This window comes from Esox lucius, chromosome 6 (assembly GCF_011004845.1).
Source record: "Esox lucius isolate fEsoLuc1 chromosome 6, fEsoLuc1.pri, whole genome shotgun sequence".
NCBI classification, from domain to species: domain Eukaryota; kingdom Metazoa; phylum Chordata; class Actinopteri; order Esociformes; family Esocidae; genus Esox; species Esox lucius.
Window position 1 is genome coordinate 7,178,232 of NC_047574.1, and position 22,165 is coordinate 7,200,396.

At 42.4% G+C, this 22,165-nt stretch overlaps 1 protein-coding gene across 12 annotated transcripts in view; it reads left to right on the forward strand.

Moving 5' to 3' along the window:
• Positions 1 to 22,165, forward strand: part of ryr2a (ryanodine receptor 2a (cardiac)) — a 185,757-nt gene that overhangs the window by 125,149 nt on the left and 38,443 nt on the right. For 6 of the 12 annotated variants that reach the window (XM_034292561.1, XM_034292564.1, XM_034292565.1 and 3 more), the window contains 24 exons: positions 604 to 739; positions 838 to 1,024; positions 1,824 to 1,941; positions 2,421 to 2,541; positions 2,703 to 2,872; positions 3,148 to 3,368; positions 5,530 to 5,620; positions 5,760 to 5,900; positions 6,233 to 6,396; positions 7,586 to 7,664; positions 8,927 to 9,016; positions 10,700 to 10,837; positions 12,149 to 12,229; positions 12,634 to 12,709; positions 13,433 to 13,556; positions 13,873 to 13,988; positions 14,890 to 14,954; positions 17,050 to 17,171; positions 17,622 to 17,671; positions 18,929 to 18,989; positions 20,172 to 20,410; positions 20,697 to 20,778; positions 21,372 to 21,502; positions 21,807 to 21,934. In XM_034292561.1, coding sequence (XP_034148452.1) covers positions 604 to 739; positions 838 to 1,024; positions 1,824 to 1,941; positions 2,421 to 2,541; positions 2,703 to 2,872; positions 3,148 to 3,368; positions 5,530 to 5,620; positions 5,760 to 5,900; positions 6,233 to 6,396; positions 7,586 to 7,664; positions 8,927 to 9,016; positions 10,700 to 10,837; positions 12,149 to 12,229; positions 12,634 to 12,709; positions 13,433 to 13,556; positions 13,873 to 13,988; positions 14,890 to 14,954; positions 17,050 to 17,171; positions 17,622 to 17,671; positions 18,929 to 18,989; positions 20,172 to 20,410; positions 20,697 to 20,778; positions 21,372 to 21,502; positions 21,807 to 21,934 — 2,931 coding nt within the window. The remainder of the gene's footprint in view (positions 1 to 603; positions 740 to 837; positions 1,025 to 1,823; positions 1,942 to 2,420; positions 2,542 to 2,702; positions 2,873 to 3,147; positions 3,369 to 5,529; positions 5,621 to 5,759; positions 5,901 to 6,232; positions 6,397 to 7,585; positions 7,665 to 8,926; positions 9,017 to 10,699; positions 10,838 to 12,148; positions 12,230 to 12,633; positions 12,710 to 13,432; positions 13,557 to 13,872; positions 13,989 to 14,889; positions 14,955 to 17,049; positions 17,172 to 17,621; positions 17,672 to 18,928; positions 18,990 to 20,171; positions 20,411 to 20,696; positions 20,779 to 21,371; positions 21,503 to 21,806; positions 21,935 to 22,165) is intronic. The other 6 variants (XM_034292566.1, XM_034292569.1, XM_034292567.1 and 3 more) reach the window with 3 other exon arrangements.

Below are 22,165 nucleotides of genomic sequence, written 5' to 3' on the forward strand. Positions count from 1 at the left end.
GGCTGATGACTTCATTCAGGCCCTCAGACACCCATACTGGGCATACAGGAATATATGTAGGGCATCCTGGTCCCTGGAGATCTACTTTGCTGGAGGGTTCAACTCCAGTCATAAACCTGGAATAGACTCAGTGCTTGTATTCAGGCCCTCCTCTTCCTTAATGTTTAGAATGGGGCTCTACAACCTTGGTCTTAGAGGGTTGAGAAAGTTTTATTATTTTGCCGGGCAGTACTGTCACTGGCCTGTTGTCTGAATCAGTCCCTAAATAGAAGGAGACGGTGAAAACAGGAATTGTATCGGACCTCCAGGACAGGAGCCAAAAAGCCCTGGTAAACAGGCCACAGCCTTACCCAGAGCTGCGCTACAGAAGTTTGTTCACCTTACGTAACTGCAGTTTAATGGATGACCCTAATCGACCCATTGAAGCAATAAGCCGATAATATGAGTTTGAATCTAATTTCTCAGCTCAAATCTAGTCTATAACATCCCATGAGGCTATTGATTGTATTTACAATTTTATTGATCTGACCCGTTCTCCAGATGTGCCTGTGACTTAATGACCGGAATGACAGGATTCATGTCTCTCTCCGCCATTTTGCCTAGGTGGTCCAGTACCTGGCGGGTTGTGGCCTCCAGAGCTGTTCCATGCTGGTGTCTAAAGGTTATCCTGATATTGGCTGGAACCCTGTAGAAGGAGAACGGTACCTGGATTTCCTCCGCTTCGCTGTGTTCTGCAATGGTACGATGGCATGTTTGCCCGGGACCTGTATATTTCTACATTCAGGTTGTTTAGTTTTCTTCATTAATTATGTTACTGTTTACTTGTCGTCTCATCAGGTGAGAGTGTGGAAGAGAACGCCAATGTGGTGGTGAGGCTTCTGATTCGTCGGCCGGAGTGCTTTGGCCCCGCCCTTCGTGGAGAGGGAGGGAATGGTCTATTGGCAGCAATGATTGAAGCCATCAAGATATCAGAGGACCCCAGTAGGGATGGGCCCTCCCCCACATCAGAGGCCAGGAGGACGCTGTAGGTTATAACCCCAACCCTAACCCCTCCTTCAGAGGTCAGGAGGATGTGGGTTATAGGCCTAACCCCTCCTTCAGAGGTCAGGAGGATGTGGGTTATAGGCCTAACCCCTCCTTCAGAGGTCAGGAGGATGTGAGTTATAACCCTAACCCCTCCTTCAGAGGTCAGGAGGATGTGGGTTTTAGGCCTAACCCCACCTTCAGAGGTCAGGAGGATGTGGGTTATAGGCCTAACCCCACCTTCAGAGGTCAGGAGGATGTGGGTTATAACCCTAACCCCTCCTTCAGAGGTCAGGAGAACGCTGTAGGGTATAACCCCCTCCCTAACCCCACCTTCAGAGGTCAGGAGGATGTGAGTTAGAACCCTAACCCCACCTTCAGAGGTCAGGAGGATGTTGATTAAAATCCAAACCCCACGATCATAGCCCAGGAGGATCTGGGTTATAACCCTAACCCCACTTTCAGAGCCCAGGACGGGCTGTGGGTTATATATACCTCATCAACAAGTTACAAAAACATTTACGGCACTGTAACAAATAGCATAACATAACAATCTAATATAACAACTAGTTACATAACAATCTAGTGTAAAAATGAGTTACATAACAATCTGCTGTAGCATAACCAGCGTTGTGAATGATTGCTGAAGCTCAATGTGCTCCTCAAACAAATTAATTGTGTGAAATTTCTAACAGTGGCGTGTTAATACTTGTACGTTTTTACTTAACATCAAGGCTGTGTGTGTGTGTGTGTGTGTGTGTGTGTGTGCGCGCACGTGTGTGTGGTTTTTGCCACCACAGCAGTGACGTTTTACTAGAAGAGGAGGAAGAGGATGATACCATCCACATGGGCAATGCCATCATGACCTTCTATGCTGCCCTCATCGACCTGCTGGGGCGCTGTGCCCCTGAGATGCACGTGAGTAACGCAGACCTGCTGAGTTAAATAGACGCATGGGACCAGAAGGATGGACTCAACTGTCGAATCGTTGTACTCCCAGATGTGAATATTAGAGAGGAGGCCCCAGGTCAAAGGTACAGGCCTTGGATAGACACATTTAGCATTCAATATTTTCTGAGGATCCCCATTAGCTGTTGCCAAGACAGCAGATTCCTTTCCAGGGTTCTACAGGTAGCCAAACAGCCATAGAGCTGGAGAACAGACAGTGAGTAATGGGAGGCTGGTTAAATTACACTTTAATCACTGGGTTTATGTGCTTTAGACGTTTCCTTTCAAAAGCCTTTAGTTTCGGCCAATATGAGGTTTTCTGGTAATTTGTTTTAGTTGGAAGCAAAACTATGATAATTTCACAAAATCCATCCGCCAACCATTTAGCAATGGGTTTTATTTCTGGCTCCAAAAAGACACTGAAAAGGAATGTTTGGTTTGTTTTCCAGCTGATTCATGCTGGGAAAGGCGAGGCGATCCGGATAAGAGCCATCCTCCGTTCCCTGATCCCCATCGAAGACCTGGAAGGGGTTATAAGCATCCCGTTTCCCATGCCCACTCTGGCCAAAGGTGGGTGCAAACTACATCTCCCCTTAACCATTGCAAGGACATATAAACAGTATTCAACTTTAAAACTCAACCCTCTAAGTTCAAACCGCTGTCTGTATTGACTCAATCGTTTCCACTGACTCTGACCGGGCCTGTCGCCCTGTGGTTCTGAATGTGTCCAGATGGGTCTGTTTTGGAGCCTGACATGTCTGCAGGGTTCTGTCCGGACCACAAGGCAGCCATGGTGCTTTTCCTGGACCGCGTCTATGGCATAGAGGACCAGAACTTCCTGCTCCACCTGCTGGAGGTGGGCTTCCTGCCGGACCTCCGGGCAGCGGCCTCCCTTGACACGGTGAGTCTTTGAGACTGACCCATTGCATGGAGTGACCTAGAAACCCGTTTAAAGTGACCGCGGGGAGAGAGAGAGAGAGAGAGAATGTGAGGTGGACGAGAGAGAGGGGAAAGACAGGGGGGAGGGAACGCAGAAAGAGGAGAGGGACAAAGATACGGGGAAGGAAAAAAGGGATGGAGAGAGAGAACGAAAGAAAACGGAGAGGGGAACAGGAAAATGGGAGGGAAGAAGTGACTTGAACTGTCCAGTGCAGTAATCATGCCCCCTCCCCCCAGGCTGCTCTCAGTGCTACAGACATGGCCCTGGCCCTCAACAGGTATCTGTGCACGGCTGTCCTGCCTCTGCTCACTAAGTGTGCCCCCCTGTTTGCCGGGACTGAGCCGTACGCCTCGCTCATAGACTCTCTTCTCCACACCGTCTACCGTCTGTCTAAAGGATGCTGCCTCACCAAGGCCCAGCGAGACGCCATCGAGGAGTGTCTCCTGGCCACCTGCAGGTGAGGAGCGGTTGGCTTGAAGGCGACCCAGCTGAATGCGCGTGGTTCGCGGCTGTGTTTGCGCTCCTGTTGAACTGGAGTTGGGTCTGTCTCTGGGTCTGTTTTGAAAATGTTCCTTTTTTCAACTGTCGTAAACCCCTCGCTTTCAAAGTCAAAGTTTTTTACGTTTTAGATGCACTGAATAACACAGCGAAAAATTTAATTCTTGTGACATGACACACAACATCTACGCAGTAAGAATAAAGAAATATATAAAGCAAAAGTATAGCAAAATATACATAACAATGTAAACTAGCAGCAATAGAATTAGGTATATGAACATTATGGGTAGAAATATTTAATATTATAAGCATAAATATAAATGTAAGATGCCTATGAATGGTACATTAAAATATTGTAATGTACATGAATGACATCAGATCATTTAAAATGTCCATGTCAATATGATCATAGATCAGTGTTGCAGGTTGAGAAGCCTTATGGCCTGAAGCAAAATACTGTTTGTGAGTCTGGAAGTGCGTGTCCTGATGCTCCGGTAGCTTCTACCAGGCGGCAGCAGTGTGAACAGACCATAGCCTGGGTGGCTGTAGTCTTTGATGATGTCCCGTGCTTTCAATCAATTTCAGGGCAGTTTTGACAAACTTTGCTCACAATGTCAGCATTGCGTTCTAGTGAATTTGTCCACATGATGATGACAACGTTCTTCCCTACTAAATATTTCCCTGCTTCAGCAATCTTGTTGTATTCTTAAGCCTCTCTTCTTAAGCCATTTTTTTAGTGTCTTAGACACAGGTTCTTAATTTCTGTCCGTTCTTTCTTGTTGAACAGTGGTGCTCCATGTCCAGTTAGTTTATTATATTATCATATTCCCTTGATGACAGCTAATGCAGTCCTCATCAAAATCAAACTTAGTATTTTCCTCATTCTTAATCAGTCATTGGCCATGCTAATGTCTCAATCAGCTATCGGCAATGCTAACCTCTTAATCAGTTATTGGTAATGCTAACGTCTTAATCAGTCATTGGCAATGCTAATATCTTAATCAGTCATTGGCAATGCTATCGTCTTAATCAGTTATTGGCAATGCAAACGTCTTAATCAGTTATCGGCAATGCAAACGTCTTAATCAGTTATTGGCAATGCAAACATCTTAATCTGTTATCGGCAATGCTAACGTCTTAATCAGTCATTGGCAATGCTATCGTCTTCATCAGTTATTGGCAATGTAAACGTCTTAATCAGTTATCGGAAATGCAAACATCTTAATCAGATATCAGCAATGCTAATGTCTTAATCAGTTATTGGCAATGCAAATGTCTTAATCAGTTATCAGCAATGCTAACGTCTTAATCCGTCGTTGGCAATGCTATCGTCTTCCTCAGTTATTGGCAATGTAAATCTTAATCAGTTATCGGAAATGCAAACGTCTTAATCAGATATCAGCAATGCTAATGTCTTAATCAGTTATTGGCAATGCAAATGTCTTAATCAGTTATCAGCAATGCTAACGTCTTAATCTGTCGTTGGCAATGCAAACGTCTTAATAATTTATCGGCAATGCAAACATCTTAATCAGTTATCAGCAATGCTAATGTCTTAATCAGTTATTGGCAATGCAATTGTCTTAATCAGTTATTGGCAATGATAACATCTTAAACACTCATTGGCAATGCAAATGTCTTAATCAGTCACTGGCTATGCTAACGTCTTTCTCCGTCGCTGGCAATGCTTAAGTCTTAATCAGTCATTGGTAATGTTAATGTTAGCCACACTACTTTGTTCACTGTACTGAAGGTCGGTGCAGTGGGCTTGTCATGTGTTTGGGTCCTGGGCCCATTCGGTGGCTCTGTCTTCATTAAATAACTTAGTAGACTGCTGAACAGTGGTACCGAACCGTCACTATATCAGTATTGCTAGTAGTTACCATTATTGGTACTATTTTCATCAAGAATTTGATGCCAAATATTAGAGATATTAGAGACACGAATTGCTGCCAGCCGCCCTCCATCAAGGTCCTACATGATCTCACCCACACCAGTCACATTATCAGGGCAGACTGTATGGTAAACTAAATGATTCTTGTCTTCGCACATCTGCTTTGGATTTACTTGTAATTTAACATTCAGGTATAAATCAACTTAGTCCTGTATGTTTTCTCCAGTAAACTGAGGCCGTCTATGATGCAGCATCTGCTTAGAAGACTGGTGTTTGACGTTCCTCTGCTCAATGAACACACCAAGATGCCCCTCAAGGTTTGATTGATTGATTGATTGTTGTCCATTCCAATGCACTCCAGTCACATTACAGTGGTGTGTGTGTGTGTGGGTATGGTGATCAGAGTTGTTCATAATTAGTTTGCCTTTGACCTTGATCCTGTTCTTGGTGTTTTAGCTCTTGACCAATCACTATGAGCGTTGTTGGAAGTACTACTGTTTGACGGGTGGCTGGGGAAGCTTTGGTGCATCGTCTGACGAGGAGCTGCATCTCTCAAGGAAGCTGTTCTCTGGCATTTTTGATGCTTTGTCTCGCAAGGTAGCATACTGAATATCAGTAAAAATTCTAACAATAATCACTATCACTATACTGTATATTCCAGTGTTATTTAATGTTGTTTGTAGTGCTTTTGTGTTGCTACTGTATTGGTCCAGTTTTTCTTTTGTATTAGAACGGCACTGCCAGCCAACTAGAAGGTAATGTGATGACTTTGGGGCCCCCTAGTGGTCATTGGCAAATACTGTACGTAGCTTACTACTGCTATCGTACATTCAACTATCCCGCCACACAGCAGTAATCCAGGCACAAGGACACAAACACACACAACCAGTCTGTGTTGATAAGTAGCGGCTGTCTCCCCACCACTCCAGAGGTATGACCAGGAGCTGTTTAAGCTGGCCCTGCCGTGCCTCAGTGCCGTAGCAGGGGCCTTGCCTCCAGACTACATGGAGAGCAGCTACGTCACCATGATGGAGAAACAGTCCTCCATGGACTCAGAGGGAAACTTCACCCCACAGCCTGCCGACACCAACCAGTAAGACGCCGTTTCGCCTTGGTTTTTTAAAATGTCCTGCCATAACGGACTGATCTGAGTTTTCCACCGCAATGGAATGCTTCGTTAAGTTTTGTACTGCAATTTAATGCTTCATTACGTTTTTCTATCACAATGGAATGCTTCATTAAGTTTTCTACCGCAATGGAATGTTTCGTTAAGTTTTTCTACCGTAATGGAATGCTTCGTTAAGTTTTCTACCGCAATGGAATGCTTTGTTAAGTTTTCTACCGCAATGGAATGCTTCGTTAAGTTTTCAACCGCAATGGCATGCGTCGTTACGTTTTCTACCGCAATGGAATGCTTCGTTAAGTTTTCAACCGCAATGGAATGCGTCGTTACGTTTTCTACCGCAATGGAATGCTTCGTTAAGTTATTCTACCGTAATGGAATGCTTTGTTACGTTTTCTACCGCAATGGAATGCTTCATTATGTTTTCTACCGCAATGTAATGCTTCATTACGTTTTCTACCGCAATGGAATGCTTTGTTATTTCTTCTACCGCAATGGAATGCTTCGTTAAGTTTTCTACCGCAATGGAATGCTTCGTTAAGTTTTCTACCGCAATGGAATGCTTTGTTAAGTTTTCAACCGCAATGGCATGCGTCGTTACGTTTTCTACCGCAATGGAATGCTTAGTTAAGTTTTCAACCGCAATGGAATGCGTCGTTACGTTTTCTACCGCAATGGAATGCTTCGTTAAGTTATTCTACCGTAATGGATTGCTTTGTTACGTTTTCTACCGCAATGGAATGCTTCATTATGTTTTCTACCGCAATGTAATGCTTCATTACGTTTTCTACCGCAATGGAATGCTTCGTTAAGTTATTCTACCGCAATGGAATGCTTCGTTAAGTTTTTATACCGTAATGGAATGCTTTGTTAAGTTTTTCTACCGCAATGGAATGCTTCGTTATGTTTTCCACCGCAATGGAATGCTTCGTTACGTTTTCTACCGCAATGGAATGCTTCGTTAAGTTATTCTACTGTAATGGTATGCTTCATTACGTTTTCTACCGTAATGGAATGCTTCGTTACGTTTTCTACCGCAATGGAATGCTTTGTTAAGTTTTTCTACCGCAATGGAATGCTTCGTTAAGTTATTCTACCGCAATAGAATGCTTTCTACCATAATAGAACGCTTCATCCCTTTTTTTGTCTTCACCAACAGTGTGAACGTGCCTGAGAAACTGGATTACTTTGTTAACAAATATGCTGAGCATTCCCATGAGAAATGGTCCATGGACAAGGTGAGGCCTGATTTGTGTATGTGTGTAAATAGAGTATTATATTACATTTTAGTCATTTAGCAGGATTCTTTTAGCCAGATTCAGTTTATTCATCACAGCATAGTAAGGGGAGGCTACCACATTTCACAGTCATGTTAAGAAAAAGTTTTAGTCGGTTATCATCAAAGTCAGTAAGTGTTAGTTCACGCAAGTTTTTTTTTTAATGGTATTTTCTATTGTGTGCGTTTTTGCACACAATACTCTAATATGGATAATTGATTTGATTAATTGATTGGTTGATACATTAAGAACAATGATTTATAACAGGGAGATCCTTCCAATCCATACTTGCTTCCTTCCCTCGCTCCCTATTTGCTGCTAAAGCCACCTTCTACCACTTGAAATTCCAGGGTTCTTCCTGTAACCCCAGGAAACTCTTTTCCACCTTCTGCTCACTCCTTAACCCTCCACCTTCTCCTACGCTAACTTCCCTCTCTGCAAATTACTTTGTCATCTGCTTTCAAAAGAAGATTGATGATTGAGAGTAGAGTACGATCTGACCTCAATCAGAAAGCACTTGTCATCTCCAATCTGGAATACTGCAACTCACTCTTGGTGGGGCTCCTGACATGTGCAACCAAACCCCTGCAACTCATTCAGAATGCAGCAGCCCATCTGGTATTCAACCTTCCCAAGTTCTCCTGGCTTCCCGGTTGAAGCTTGAATCCGCTTTAAAGCTGTGATTTTTGCCTACGGAGCAACACGAGGTGCTTCTCCTCCCTCCCTTCAGGCCATGCTCAAACCCTACATCATTACCCGGGATATTCGTTCCACCACCTCTGGGCTCTTGGTTGTCCCATCACTTCGGGCAGTTCCCGATCCACTCAGTCAAAACTCTTCTCTCTCCAGACACCTCATTGGTGGAACCAGCTTCCCTTTGAAGCTAGGATAGCAGTCTCCACCTATCTTCCAAAAACACTCTGAAAACTCACTTTTTCATAGAATACCACCACCTCTGACTGTTGTCTTTGGTTAACCTTTCATGTTTTTTATGTTTAATATTTATTTAGTCTCCTTTCCAGCACTGACCATTGCCGATAGCGAAATCAGTAATGAGAACGCACTTACTACTAAACTGTGTGGTAGTTTCACCTACTGCAGCTCTTTTAAAATGCATGCACTATAAGAGCGTCTGCCAAATTACTAACTTTAAAAAATGTAAATGGATGTCCAGGTCTGTGCTGTTTGACCATTTGCTCTCCATGTTTCTTTATGTTCTTCAGTTGGCCGACGGCTGGGTTCACGGCGACCAGTTCTCTGAGTCTTCGAAGACACAACCTCTGCTGAAACCCTACAAAAGTCTGTCTGAGAAGGTGAGACCGAACCTGTAGGAATCGTTAGGGATGTGTGTTAATGAGGATCTTCAGTGTTTTCATTGTAAGCCTTTCTACAACTCTGTTTCCAAAGAAAGTTGGGACACTGCGTAGAATGTAAATAAAAACAGAATGCAGTGATCTGCAAATCATTGAAACCCCATGCTCAACAGAAAATAGACAACATATGCAATTTGGAAACTATGCAAATTGGCCAACAAAAAGTTAGGATAGAGGCAGCAAAAGTTGGAAAAGTTGTGGAAAGGTTGTGTAATGCTAAAAAACTAAACTTGGTGGAGTATCACACAGGTTAATTGGTAACAGGTCAGTAACATGATTGGGTATTAAAAGGTCATTCCAGAGAGGATGGGTCTGTCAGAAGTAAAGATGGGGAGGGGTTCACCACTCTGTGTTTCTCAACGTTAAATTACGTTTGGGGATCTCATGATCTATGGTACATAATATAATTAAAAGATTCAGAGAATTCTGAGAAATCTCTGTATGCAAGGGACAAGGCCCAATAACCTACATTGGATGGCTGTGATCGTCAGGCTCTCAGGTGGCACTGCATTAAAAACAGACACGATTCTGTAGTGGAAATCACAGCATGGGCTCAGGAACACTTCAGAAAACCATTGTCTGTGAACACAGTACGTTGCTGCATCCACAAATGCATGTTATACTCTACCTTGCAGAAGAAGAAACCAGATATAAACAAGATCCAGATCTGCCACTGCCTTCTGTGGGCCTGTGCTCATTTAAGATGGACTGAGACCAAGTGGTAAACTGTCTTGTGGTCTGACAAATCAAAATGTTTAATTATTTTTGGGAATCATGGACACTGCGTCCTCCGGACTAAAGAGGAGGAAGATCTGGCTTCTAATCAGCGCACAGTTCAAAAGCCAGCATCCGTGAGGGTATCAGCGAGCATTAGTTCACATGGCATGGATGACTTGCGCATCTGTAAAAGCACCATGAATGCTGTACAATATATACAGGTTTTGGAGCATATGCTGCCATCCAGTCGTCTTTTTCAGGGTAGGCCTTGCTTATTTCGGCAAGACAATGCCAAACCATATACTGCACGTATTACAACAGCATGGCTCCATAATAAAAGAGTCTGGGTACTAAACTAGCCTGCCTGCAATCCAGACCTGTCACCCAGTGAAAACATTTGGTGCATAATGAAACGAAAAATACGACAAAGGACACCCCGAACTGTTGAGTAGCTGAAATCCTATATCAAGCAACAATGGGAATACATTTCACTTTCTAAACTACAGCTATTGGTCTCCTCAGTTCCCAAAGGCTTACAGAGTATCGGTAAATGATGAGTTGATGCAACACAGTGTTAAACATGCCCTTGTCAGAACTTTTTTTAAACGTGTTGCTGGCATCAAATCCAAAATAGGCATGAATTTTTCCAAAATGACCCCTTTTCATAACTTAGCTCTGCACCTTTTTTATCAAAAACGATTTCTTCTTTTTTATGTCTTACTGTAGTTTAAACCAATTAGAGTAGGGATTTAACCCCAGCTCACTGTTCTTTCAGCAAAACATTTCTCCTTTATCTTTGTCCCTATCAAATCAAGCATAACAATTCCAGATTGTTGCTTAGTTGATAACTAGGATTGTACTTGTACTCTCCCATTGGTGTCCCACCTCCATCCCTCTGTCCTCCAGGATAAAGAGATCTACCGCTGGCCTATTAAAGAGTCTCTAAAGACAATGGTGGCATGGGGCTGGAGCATCGAGAGGACCAGGGAGGGAGACCCAGCTGGCCTACACAACCGAGCCCGTAGGATATCCCAAATTAGCCAGGTAGAAGACATTGTTACTTCAAACACTGCATAGAACTACATGTTGTAGAGCACAATACATTTTATATTTGAAAAGAAAACGCATGCTGTATCTTTTCTATTATAAATAATTTCTTGTTGTTGTCTTTACATTTTCTAATCTTTGATTTCTAGACCTCACTTCTCAATGGTTAACAACAGAATAAATTGAATCTAGCTTGGTAGCATTTCCAAAATTCCCAGTATTCCTAATATTACCGGCATTCCCAATATTTCTGAACATTTTGGAATTCCAAATAATGTTAATATTCCTTGCATTCCCAATATTCCCGGTATTCCTGGCATTACTAATATTCCTGGAATTCCAAATATCCGCAATATTTTCAGTAATCACGATATTCTTGATATTCTCCGTATTCCAAGTATTCTAAATGGTTCCAGTAATCCCAATTGTCCTGGTATTCCTAATATCCCCGGCATTCCCAATATTCCTGGGAATTCCAAATAATCTCAATATTCTTGACATTCCCAATATTCCTTGTATTCACAATATTCCAGGGTTTCCCAGAATATTCTCAAGATTCCCATTATTCCCAGGATTCCTGGTATTCCCAATATTCCGGGGTTCCCAGTATTCCTGGTATTCCAAATGTTCAAAATGTTTCCAGTAATCCCAAATTTCCTGGTATTCCTAATATCCCCAATATTCCCAACATTCCCAATCATCACAGTTTTCCCATAACTCTGGTATTCCAAATATTCTTAATTTTTCCAGTCATTCCAATATTCCTGTTTATCCCAATACTCCCAGTATTCCCAATATTCCTGATATGGTCTCATAAGTCCTGTTAATAGTCAAAAGCCAAATAGTCTCAAAAGTCCTGTTAATTCCAATATTTCCTTTATTTTCATTATTCCTGGTGATTCCGGTATTCCCAATCTTTCTGGTATTTCCAGTATTCTGGTAATTAAAATATTCCCAGGTTATTCTAGTATTTCCCATTTTTTTCTGGTGTTCCCAATGGTCTCAGTATTCCTGGTATGCCAAATATTCTCAATACTGCCTGTAATCCCAATATTTCTGGTATTCCAAATATTCCCAGCAATCCCAATATTCCCAGAATTCTCTTTTTCCCAAGGTTCCCAGTATTTCCAGTATTCCCTATATTTTTGGTATTTCCAATATTCTCTGTATTTCCAACATTCCTGGGAATTTGCAATATTCCTGGTATTTCCTAAAATGTTCCTGTACTTCCAATATTTTCTGTATTTGTGGAATCCCTAATACTCCATACTCCTAATGCAACAGTCTCCATCTGTCTTGTCAATCCAGCAGCACTCTCTAGAAGGAGCTCCTGGGTTTAGCCCCAGACCCATTGACATGAGCAACGTTACGCTATCCCGTGACCTGCACGTAAGTGACAATACACAACCTCTGACTGACTCCCTACAAAACCTCTGACTGACACACAACCTCTGAGTGACACACTACACAACCACTTTGTGACTCACTGTTACTGATTTACAGTATAGTATTACTGAAAGCTGCCATCTTGGCAAATATTTGCCAAGTTATAGAAATACAGTCATTATTCTTTTAGCCACGCCCCAACACATGACTGACAGATGGTTTCAAAGCATCTCAGGAGCTAATAAAATAATGTACATGATTTGGCATGTACATCAACACGCACACGTTCAGAATGACATGCAATGCGACCTCTGTGCATGATGTTCATTACGAAGCATGGTGATAACATTTAATTCTTTAAGCACCACAAGATCTAAACTAGGACGTATTCGTCATTGTGTTTTTAGTCTATGGCAGAACTGCTTGCGGAGAACTATCACAATATTTGGGCGAAGAAGAAGAAACTTGAACTGGAAGCCAAAGGTATGTAAACAGAGTCCTTTACCATCGGGTCCTAACTAGGATAGGTTGAGCTCCAATGTCGACTGTCGGAAAGATAACCTGCTCCAGACCATGACACTATTTGTTCACTCTCTCGCCCTCTCAACCTTTGTCTCGGTCTTTGTCTCTATCTGTCTCTACTTGTCTTTCTTCGTCTCTCTCTGTTTTCTGTCAAGTAGATAAGACAATACTGTTTACCGATGAAGGTAATGCCCAATTGTACTATAGTTCACCGCCCCTAGCAACAGAGATTAGTTACAGTATGACAGTACAGGTCCGTTCATTGCCAAAATAAAGGAAACACTTGAGTAAGTGAGGGATACAGAGCATATTGAAAGCAGGTGCTTCCTCACTAAGTAGCTTTGTTAGTGTTTCCTTTATTTTGGCGGATACCTGTAGCACCAGGTCAGATTTCTCCCGTGAACCCTGTCTGTAGCTGCCCTGTAGGCTAGCAACTACTAATAGAACAATAATGAGCTTGGAGCTGAAGGAACAGTGTTCCTTCAACTGGTCAAATTTGTCAATAATTTGCTACTGACTTGGATTTGCTCAAGATCTCCTGTTGACTGCGTCGAGGTCAGTTCAGTGAAGGTCCAGCAGGTGTTGCTGTGGCACCGCGGAGTCCTGTCAAGCCCTGTTGTGGTCTGGCACTCTTTCACACCCATTAGTCTCTCTTTTAGTTCTTTCTTCCTCATCTTGTTCCAGGCGGAGGGAGCCACCCCCTCCTGGTGCCCTATGACACCCTCACTGCCAAAGAGAAGTCCAAAGACAGAGAAAAGGCACAAGACATTCTCAAGTTCTTTCAGATAAATGGCTACTGTGTATCCAGGTGAGAATGGGCCGATAATATGATAACACGTCTTCAAAATGTGGAGGACACTTCTGTTTCTGCCCTGTCTGTCCTTGGTCTGGCTGCTTGATTGATTGACTGGCTGGATGGTTGGTTGATTGACTGACTGGCTGATTGTTTGATTGACGGACGTTTTGAATAGACTGAGTTGTCTGACTGGCTGGCTGATTTTCTGACATGCTGGCTGGCTAAATGATTTACTGACAGGTTGACTTACTGACTGGCTGGGCTTACTGACTGACTGACTGGTTGCCTTACTGACTGGATGGCTGGCTGACTGTGTGTATTTTTACAGGGCTATGAAGGAGCAGGAGTTGGATACACCATCCATAGAGAAGCGTTTTGCATACACTTTCCTGCAGCAACTAATCACCTATGTTGACGAAGCCCATGAACACATGCTAGAGTTTGGTAAGGATACCTTCATTGATGGTGGAGTTTGGTAAGGATACCTTCATTGATGGTGGAGTTTGGTAAGGATACCTTCATTGATGGTGGAGTTTGGTAAGGATACCTTCATTGATGGTGGAGTTTGGTAAGGATACCTTCATTGATGGTGGAGTTTGGTAAGGATACCTTCATTGATGGTAGAGTTTGGTAAGGATTCCTTCACTGATGCTAGAGTTTGGTAACAAAACTTTTAGGGATTTTAGTTTGGCAAGGATACCTTTATGGATGGTGGAGTTTTGTAAGGATACCTTCATTGATGGTGGAGTTTGGTAAGGATACCTTCACTGATGCTGGAATTTGGTAAGGACAATTATTGGTGCTGGAATTAGGTAAATATATCTTATTGATGCTGTATTTTGGTAATGATACATTCATTGATAATATAGTTTGGTAATGATACATTCATTGATGCTATAGTTTGGTAATGATACATTAATGGATGCTATAGTTTGGTAATGATACATTAATGGAATCTGGAGTTTGGTAATGATACATTAATGGATGCTGGAGTTTGGTAATGATACATTAATGGATGCTGGAGTTTGGTAATGATACATTAATGGATGCTGGAGTTTGGTAATGATACATTAATGGATGCTGGAATTTGGTAATGATACATTAATGGATGCTGGAATTTGGTAATGATACATTAATGGATGCTGGAATTGGGTAAAGGTACCTCTTTTTTATGCAAGAGGATTCTTCATCTTGATGCTGCTTAAAGTGACATACGGAGGGCTGGAACATAAGTAATGGACCCCTGTCTCTTCCTTCAGTTAACTCTGTCTTCCCAATTATAAAGCATAACTTTGTTCTTGTTTCTGTTTTAGTTTGTCTTCTGATGTTTCTCTACCCTCTGTAGATATTGGGACTCGACCAAAAGGGGAAAAGATTCCTCACGAGCAACAGATGAAGTTCTTTGGAAAGGTCTGTTCTGGTTCTTGCCTGAATTCTTTACCACCTGTATAAGCACCTCATAAACCAAAAACACGATCATGAACACCTGAATGAAAACATATTTTCAATCAGTGTACTTTGATGATCCCATGACATTCAACCACAGATCAAACTGATTCCAATTATAACTGTAATGTAATTTCAGGGAATTGCCTGGCTGTTCTGTACCAATTTATAACACCTCAGAAAAGCTGTTATCTTCTACTCAGGAAATCAATACACTGCATTAAAAAGAAGCAGACCATTAAAGGAGAACTTCACTATTTTACAACCTGCTGTTTGATGGTTCCTCGCCCTGAAGGTGGGCTATGGGCCAAGAAGAATTGATTTGAAATCCATGGTTCAGTTGTTTTTAATCAGCCATTACCGACCTCAGCTAACGTTAGCCAAGAATCAATGAAAGGAGTGTATGTATTCCTTGTGTTAATACCTTGTGTCTTACTTATTTACTTAAATATCAATGTTTTTTAAAAAGGGCCCATAAGTAGGTATTTGACTGTTAGTTCACTCCTGTTGTTAAGCTCCTGATTAATAAAAGATTTATCCAAGACCAACTAACCCAATAATTCGACTATAGTTGGTTTAAGCTTCAGCGGTGGCTGGCGTATGCTGATTTATAAATTTCTTAATTAAAGGTGCACTCCAGTCCCAAGATCACCTCAATGAAATCGGCAAGTTCCTCAGAAAACATACTCTTGTCAAAAAGTAATCTAATCTAAAATTAACTTGACCCTATACCTGGTGGTCAAAATTAGATTCACATGTTAGTAGGATGTTTGGTGTGGTCCACTAAACAGACAATTTTAATAGGGTAGTGTTGGCTGTGACTCTTTCATCTTCTAAAACAGATGTAATGCAATTTCCGAAAAATATCAGAACTGTGTGGCTTTTTAACAATGTGACACCGTTAGTAATAACTAAATCATAACCAGATTACAGTTTCTCTTGTATACTGTATACTTCTTTCAGGGTCAGGAACCAATAAAGTAGTAGTAATATTTGAATACTAGCCAGACCAGGACAGAATCTGAATCATGAGATGCCCCTAGTTACTGAGAAGGTAGGGTCTTTCATATCTACTTAAAGTGCTACATTATACAAAAATGTATTGTGCCACAGATACCTCAGGTTTTGAGGAAGAGGGCAATTGGCTTGCTGACCGCAGGAATGTCCACCAAAGCTTCTTCCAGAGAATTGAATATTGAACTGTCTACCAAAAGACAACTTACATCGTTTTGGGGAATTTGGCAGTGCATCCAACTGGTCAGATAACCCCAGGGAAGCCACTGGCAAGCTGGAAATGTGGGATCTTTATGGGTGAATCCTGGTTTCATTTGTACCAAGCAGATGGCAGATACTGTGTATGACATTGTGCGTTTGAGTGGTTTCCTGGTGTCAACCTTGTGAACAGGCAGTTTCCCACGCTGGCGATTGGGTTCGGGTATGGGCTCGAATAAGCTACGGGCGGTGGACATAACTGCATTTTATAGATACCGTGGCGAGATCTTGTGGCTCATTGTCATGCCATTCATACACCTCCATCACCTCATGTTTCAGCATGGTATCACAAGGCCCCATGTCGCAGGGATCTCTACACAATTCCTGCAGGCTGAACATGTCCCAGTTCTTCCATGACCTGTATACTAACCAGACATGTCATCCATTAAATATGGTACGACAGCATGTTCTGGCTTCCGTCGGCATCCAACAGCCTTCTCACAGCCATTGAAGAGTAATGAGACAACAGTCCACAGGCCACATTCAACAGCCTGATTAACTCTTAACTATGTAATAGAGAGCTTAATAAAGCAGATGGTCTCAAAATGTAGTGACTGGTTTTCTGATACATGCCCCTACCTTTTTCAAGGTATCGGTAAACAACTGATGCATATTTGTATGTCATGCGCATTTGCCTGTCATGTGAAAACAATTAAATATATTTGGCCCTAAATACTTAATTACAATTCCTTAATGTCCTTACATGAGGTGTTAAGTAGCTTTTATACAGAATTTAAATCCAGTGTGTTGTGGACTTATGAGGCTAATCTAATACTTTGTTTACCAGGTGGTGCTGCCATTGGTTGACCAGTACTTCAAGAATCATCGGCTCTACTTTCTGTCCACGGCCATCCGACCAATTAGCAGTGGTGGCCACGCCTCCAACAAGGAGAAGGAGATGGTGACCAGGTAAGAGATGATTAATGCATGTTGAGGTATGATATACAGTTTCTCTATTCCAATACCCTGAGATAGTTATCTAATGCAATATGATCAATGCCTTGGACAGTCTCTTGCTAATTAGGTCCATACTTATGATTCCAGTTAGCGCACTAAAGAAAATATTCTCTCAGAACTGTAGCTAAATATTTTCAGAGAAGTGGACTAAAAGTTTGAAAGGCTGTCCTTGAATCTTTATTCAAGTTACTCACCCTGTGACTGCTGATGCCTGACATAGCGTTGTTTTAAAATCCCACATCTCTGTAGATCTAAGTGAAACACACATCACTCACTCTGTTTTATAGAGCAGACGATCTCTTCTCCTTCAAGTTGCTTCACTTGATTATCTCCTGTGTTCTTTTTTGTTTCATCCTCTGTCCTTTTCTTCTTCCTTTCTTTCCCTTCATGTTTCTTCTTCAGTCTGTTCTGCAAACTTGGAGTTCTTGTCAGACATAGGATTTCACTGTTTGGTAAGAAAGGTTTGGGAGTGTGCTTCTAAAGATATTTCTGCCATTTGGGAAATTGTTAATGTGCTGCTGGGTCTGGTGCTCTGCTATCCTTACAAACTGTCCTATTTTAATACCTGGCTCCTCCTCAAAGCCCTAGCCCCTCCCCCTTGCCTTGGCCCCTCCCTGTTGCCCTAGCCCATCCCTCTGGCCCTAGCTCCTCCCCTGACTCTTGCTCTTACCCCTGACCCTAGCTCATATGCCTGGGTCTAAATCTTATTCCTGGCCCTTGCTCGTATTCCTGGCCCTGGATCTTATCCCTGGCGCTAGCGCCTCCCCCTTGCCTTAGTTCTTACCCTGACTGTAGCTCATATACCTGGACCTAAACCTTATCCCCGGCCCTAGACCTTATCCCCGGCCCTAGCTCTTATACCTGACCCTAGACCTTATCCCTGGCCCTAGCTCTTATCCCTGACCCTAGACCTTATCCCTGACCTTAGACCTTATCCCTGACCCTAGACCTTATCCCTGACCTTAGACCTTATCCCTGACCCTAGATCTTAGCCCTGCAGTATTTTTGACTCTTTGCCTTTTCACATACTGTAGATGTCTATGAATCATGTTGCGTATTGACTACACAAGATGTTGCTATGCAAAGTTTCCTAAGCCGATTATAAAGGCTTTTCTGGCTATGCATGGATTCAACGGACATCAATGTACAGCTCCACATTACATGGAGTATATTCATCTCCTATTTTGCATGTTTTTAAAGCCACACCACAGTATTAATAAGACTTAAGTCATTGACTAAAGCGGCACTCACCTATTTAGGTGGGGAGTTTTTTGCCTCCAGTTGTAACCACATAGCCTTCAATTTGACCAAAGAATTGAACAAAAGGAATTTGCCTGCTGCAAGGATTTAGAAATATTAGAAAACGTCCCCAAATTTACATTCATTTTACCACTTTCCTCTAGATACAGCCCCAAAGGGCTAGGACACTGTGATGTGGATTGAGAGTGTTGATCTGGTCATATCCCATCCACCTTGCATGAGTGTGAATCACATTAGCAGCAGAACGCCGGAAGCATCCCAAAATGGCATCCTATTCCCTGTTACCTGTACTACTGTTAATGAGAGCCCTGTCAGCCCTGGTGAAAGGTGGTGCACTACATATTGTGTCGGTTGCCATTTGGGATGCAGCCACGGCATAGTGTTGTAATGAGAGGCCCGACATGTCTGGACGCTGGAAGGAAATACTGTTCCCTCATGTTCACTCCCAGGAAACGATGCCACCTCCATTGTCAACTGTCTACACATACTGGGACAGACACTGGATGCCAGGTTAGTCACCTTCGGTCTGTTTCCAGGAAATCCATATGATTCTTTGCATCACCAGTATACCATGAATCCAAACCCCTTTCTACACTAGAAAGGCATGTGCACATGATGGAATGGCTAGAAAAAACGTGTGTATATTTCTTTTGATATTTAAGTGTTCTTCGATGTATTTAAGATTTTTGTATCCTTTAATGTAAAGAAATGAATGCAATTACATACATTGCAGTCTCAAAGACATTTTGTTTTGGCTCTGTATTTAACATTTTGGATTTGAAATGATGCATCTACGATGGCATTAATATACAGACCTCCAGCTGCCATGTGAAGGGTGTTTTCATCCATCCTGGATGAACCCTTTTGGAATAAGAGCACGTTCTGTACATACTGACCTGGTAGACCTCTACAGTGGATGACCAAAGAATGCTGAACATGTTTTTGACTGGCCATGTCTATCACTGGAACTGAATCCAACTGAGGATGCATTTCGACTGATGAAAACAAGACTGCAAAGGCAGGAAATATGACCCAAAACAAACAGGAAATGAAGATGGCTGCTGTACAGGCCTGGCAAGGGATCACCCAGGAAGATACCCAGTGTTTGTTGGTGTCTGTTGGCTCACAGACTTCAGGCAGCCATTGAATGCAACCAAGTACTAAATGTGATGACTATTTTAGATTATGTTAATTAGAGTTTTGGTCCTTTAGAATGGGTGAGCCAGTGTATGAAAACGGTTGTAATTCCTACTCGGTTCATGGTTTATGGATGTAAATACCCTCAAATTGAAGTTGTCTGCACTTATAAACTCTTATTCATTGTTTCATTTCAAATTGAATGTGATGGAGTACATAGCCAAAGCAACAAAACCTGCATGAATGTCCTAATAAAAAAAAAACAATGCCCCCATCTCTCTTAGATAAGTTTGTAATACATAGCTGTTTACCGATCACAGGACCATGTATTGCTATTTCTCCTGTCCCAGTCTATTTAATTTTGACTCAAAATGACTCACTTTGTAATAAATAGCATGATTTTTGCCCAGCCCACATTCTTCATTTTACCATGCTAATCGTGAGCCATTTGCTGCATTTATATTGTTGTTTTTGAGTAGATAATTTCCTGGGTCACAGAACTGCTCCAGCCGTGACCCATCATCTGTGTGTCAGCTGAATTGAGTTTGATTTCAGGACAGTGATGAAGACGGGTCTGGAGACGGTGAAGGCGGCGTTGAGAGGGTTTTTTGACAACGCGGCGGAGGACCTGGAGAAGACATTGGAGAACTTGAAACAGGGCCAATTCACGCACAGTCGGACCCAACCTAAAGGTGTGACCCAGATCATCAACTACACCACCGTGGCCCTGCTGCCGGTGCTTTCATCCCTGTTTGAGCATATTGGACAGAACCTCTTCGGAGAAGACCTCATATGTAAGTAGACTAGAAGAAGGCTCTTTTTGGGAGCTTCTGTAGCACCATTGTCATTGTCTTGCCCCATTATGAGCCCATGCGCTCTCTTAAATTAGATTTGTTTTAACTCTGAGGTGAGAAGGTGAGATCCCTCTTCGAGGACCGTGTGTGGTTTTAGCCTGGCCATTTTTAAGGGGTGCTCCGTAGCTCAAGTAGTCTGGTGATAGAGTACTGTTATGATCGATCCTGTTGCAAGTGTGTGGTTTAATAAGTGGCCTGTCGTGGTGTTTCCTTGTTGTCTGCACAGTGGATGATGTTCAGGTGTCGTGTTATAGGATCCTCAACAGCCTGTATGGTTTAGGCACCAACAAGAGCATCTATGTAGAAAGGTAATTTCAAATGGATTTGTCTGATCTCTTAGTCTCCTTTATGGTATTTGATGTATTCATTCATTGGGGATCCCAGAAATTAATCTTGCACGTACTAGCTGGATTTGCAATCCCTGTGCAGTATTTTTTATTAGATTTTTAAAAGCATCGCTTTGTGTGTAATGAATGAATTTCTGTGCTTATATTTTCAACAAAAATGTTTAAAAAAATTATGCAACTCAATATATTTTAAATGTAATTAATTTCCCTGAACCTCCATTGGCCAATTAAATACTCAGTCTAATTAGTTATCTTGAGGAAATAATTTTGAATATTTTTCTGTGCACAGACCTGATTGGCTGAGAACCCACCCCATTACCCAGCTGAACAGTTATTGTTCTATTATACTAATAAATAATTCAGTTGGCCAAAACTACAATCCCATCAAAACTGGCTTACATTCCAGTTATTATTTCTTTTCCAAAGAGCTCTTAGACAAAAAGAGCATAATCCGTGTTAGTCCAACCTAAAAGAATGTCCCAATATCCCCACTGTGAAAAAATATTTTAAATTGATTGCGATGTGCCTTTACATTAACCCTTCGTGGCCTGCAGGCAGCGTCCGGCCCTGGGGGAGTCTCTGGCAGCGTTCTCGGGGGCATTTCCCGTGGCCTTTCTGGAGCCTGAGCTCAACAAGTTCAACAGCTACTCTATTTACATCACCAAGAGCTCCCGGGACAGAGCAGGTACTGGACAGGAGAGTTTTGGAATGCACAACTACTGCTGAGGTTTGTTTTGGCGAGGATGTAGCCAAGCCATTTGTCGAATGCAGTTTGGCTGGAGAGACGGGAGAGTTTTGTTTTGGCAGAAATGTTGCGGAGCGATTTGTGGATTGAGTGGACAAATTGATTTTCTTTGTCTGTCTCGCCACAAAATTGTTTTCTCCATCTGTGTCACTTTATTTATTCTCCATCTCGTTTGCTCCCCCCCCCCCCCCGCCACCCACCACGCCCTCTCCCCCTCTCCCCCACCCCCTCCCCCTCCCCCCAGCTCTAGGCCTGCCCTCCCAGGTAGGGCAGATGTGTCCACTCATTCCCTCCTTGGAAAAATCTCTGGAAGAAATTATGGATCTTGCTGAGTCCGGCCTCCGCTACACTCAGATGCCACATGTCATGGAGGTGTGGCTATATTATTTACTCGACTTAAGCAAGGTTCTTTAGTTGTAAAACATCGAACCAGTTGATGATACAGTGACTTCCAAAACGATTTGGAAGTCACATGTATCTTGTTCTGGCTCTAGGTTTTGCAAATCTCTGTTTTGGATTTGAAATGATACTGGACTATGGGGTCGGCTTGAGGGCATTTTCATCCATATCAGATGAACAAAATAGAAATCGCAGCACATTTGG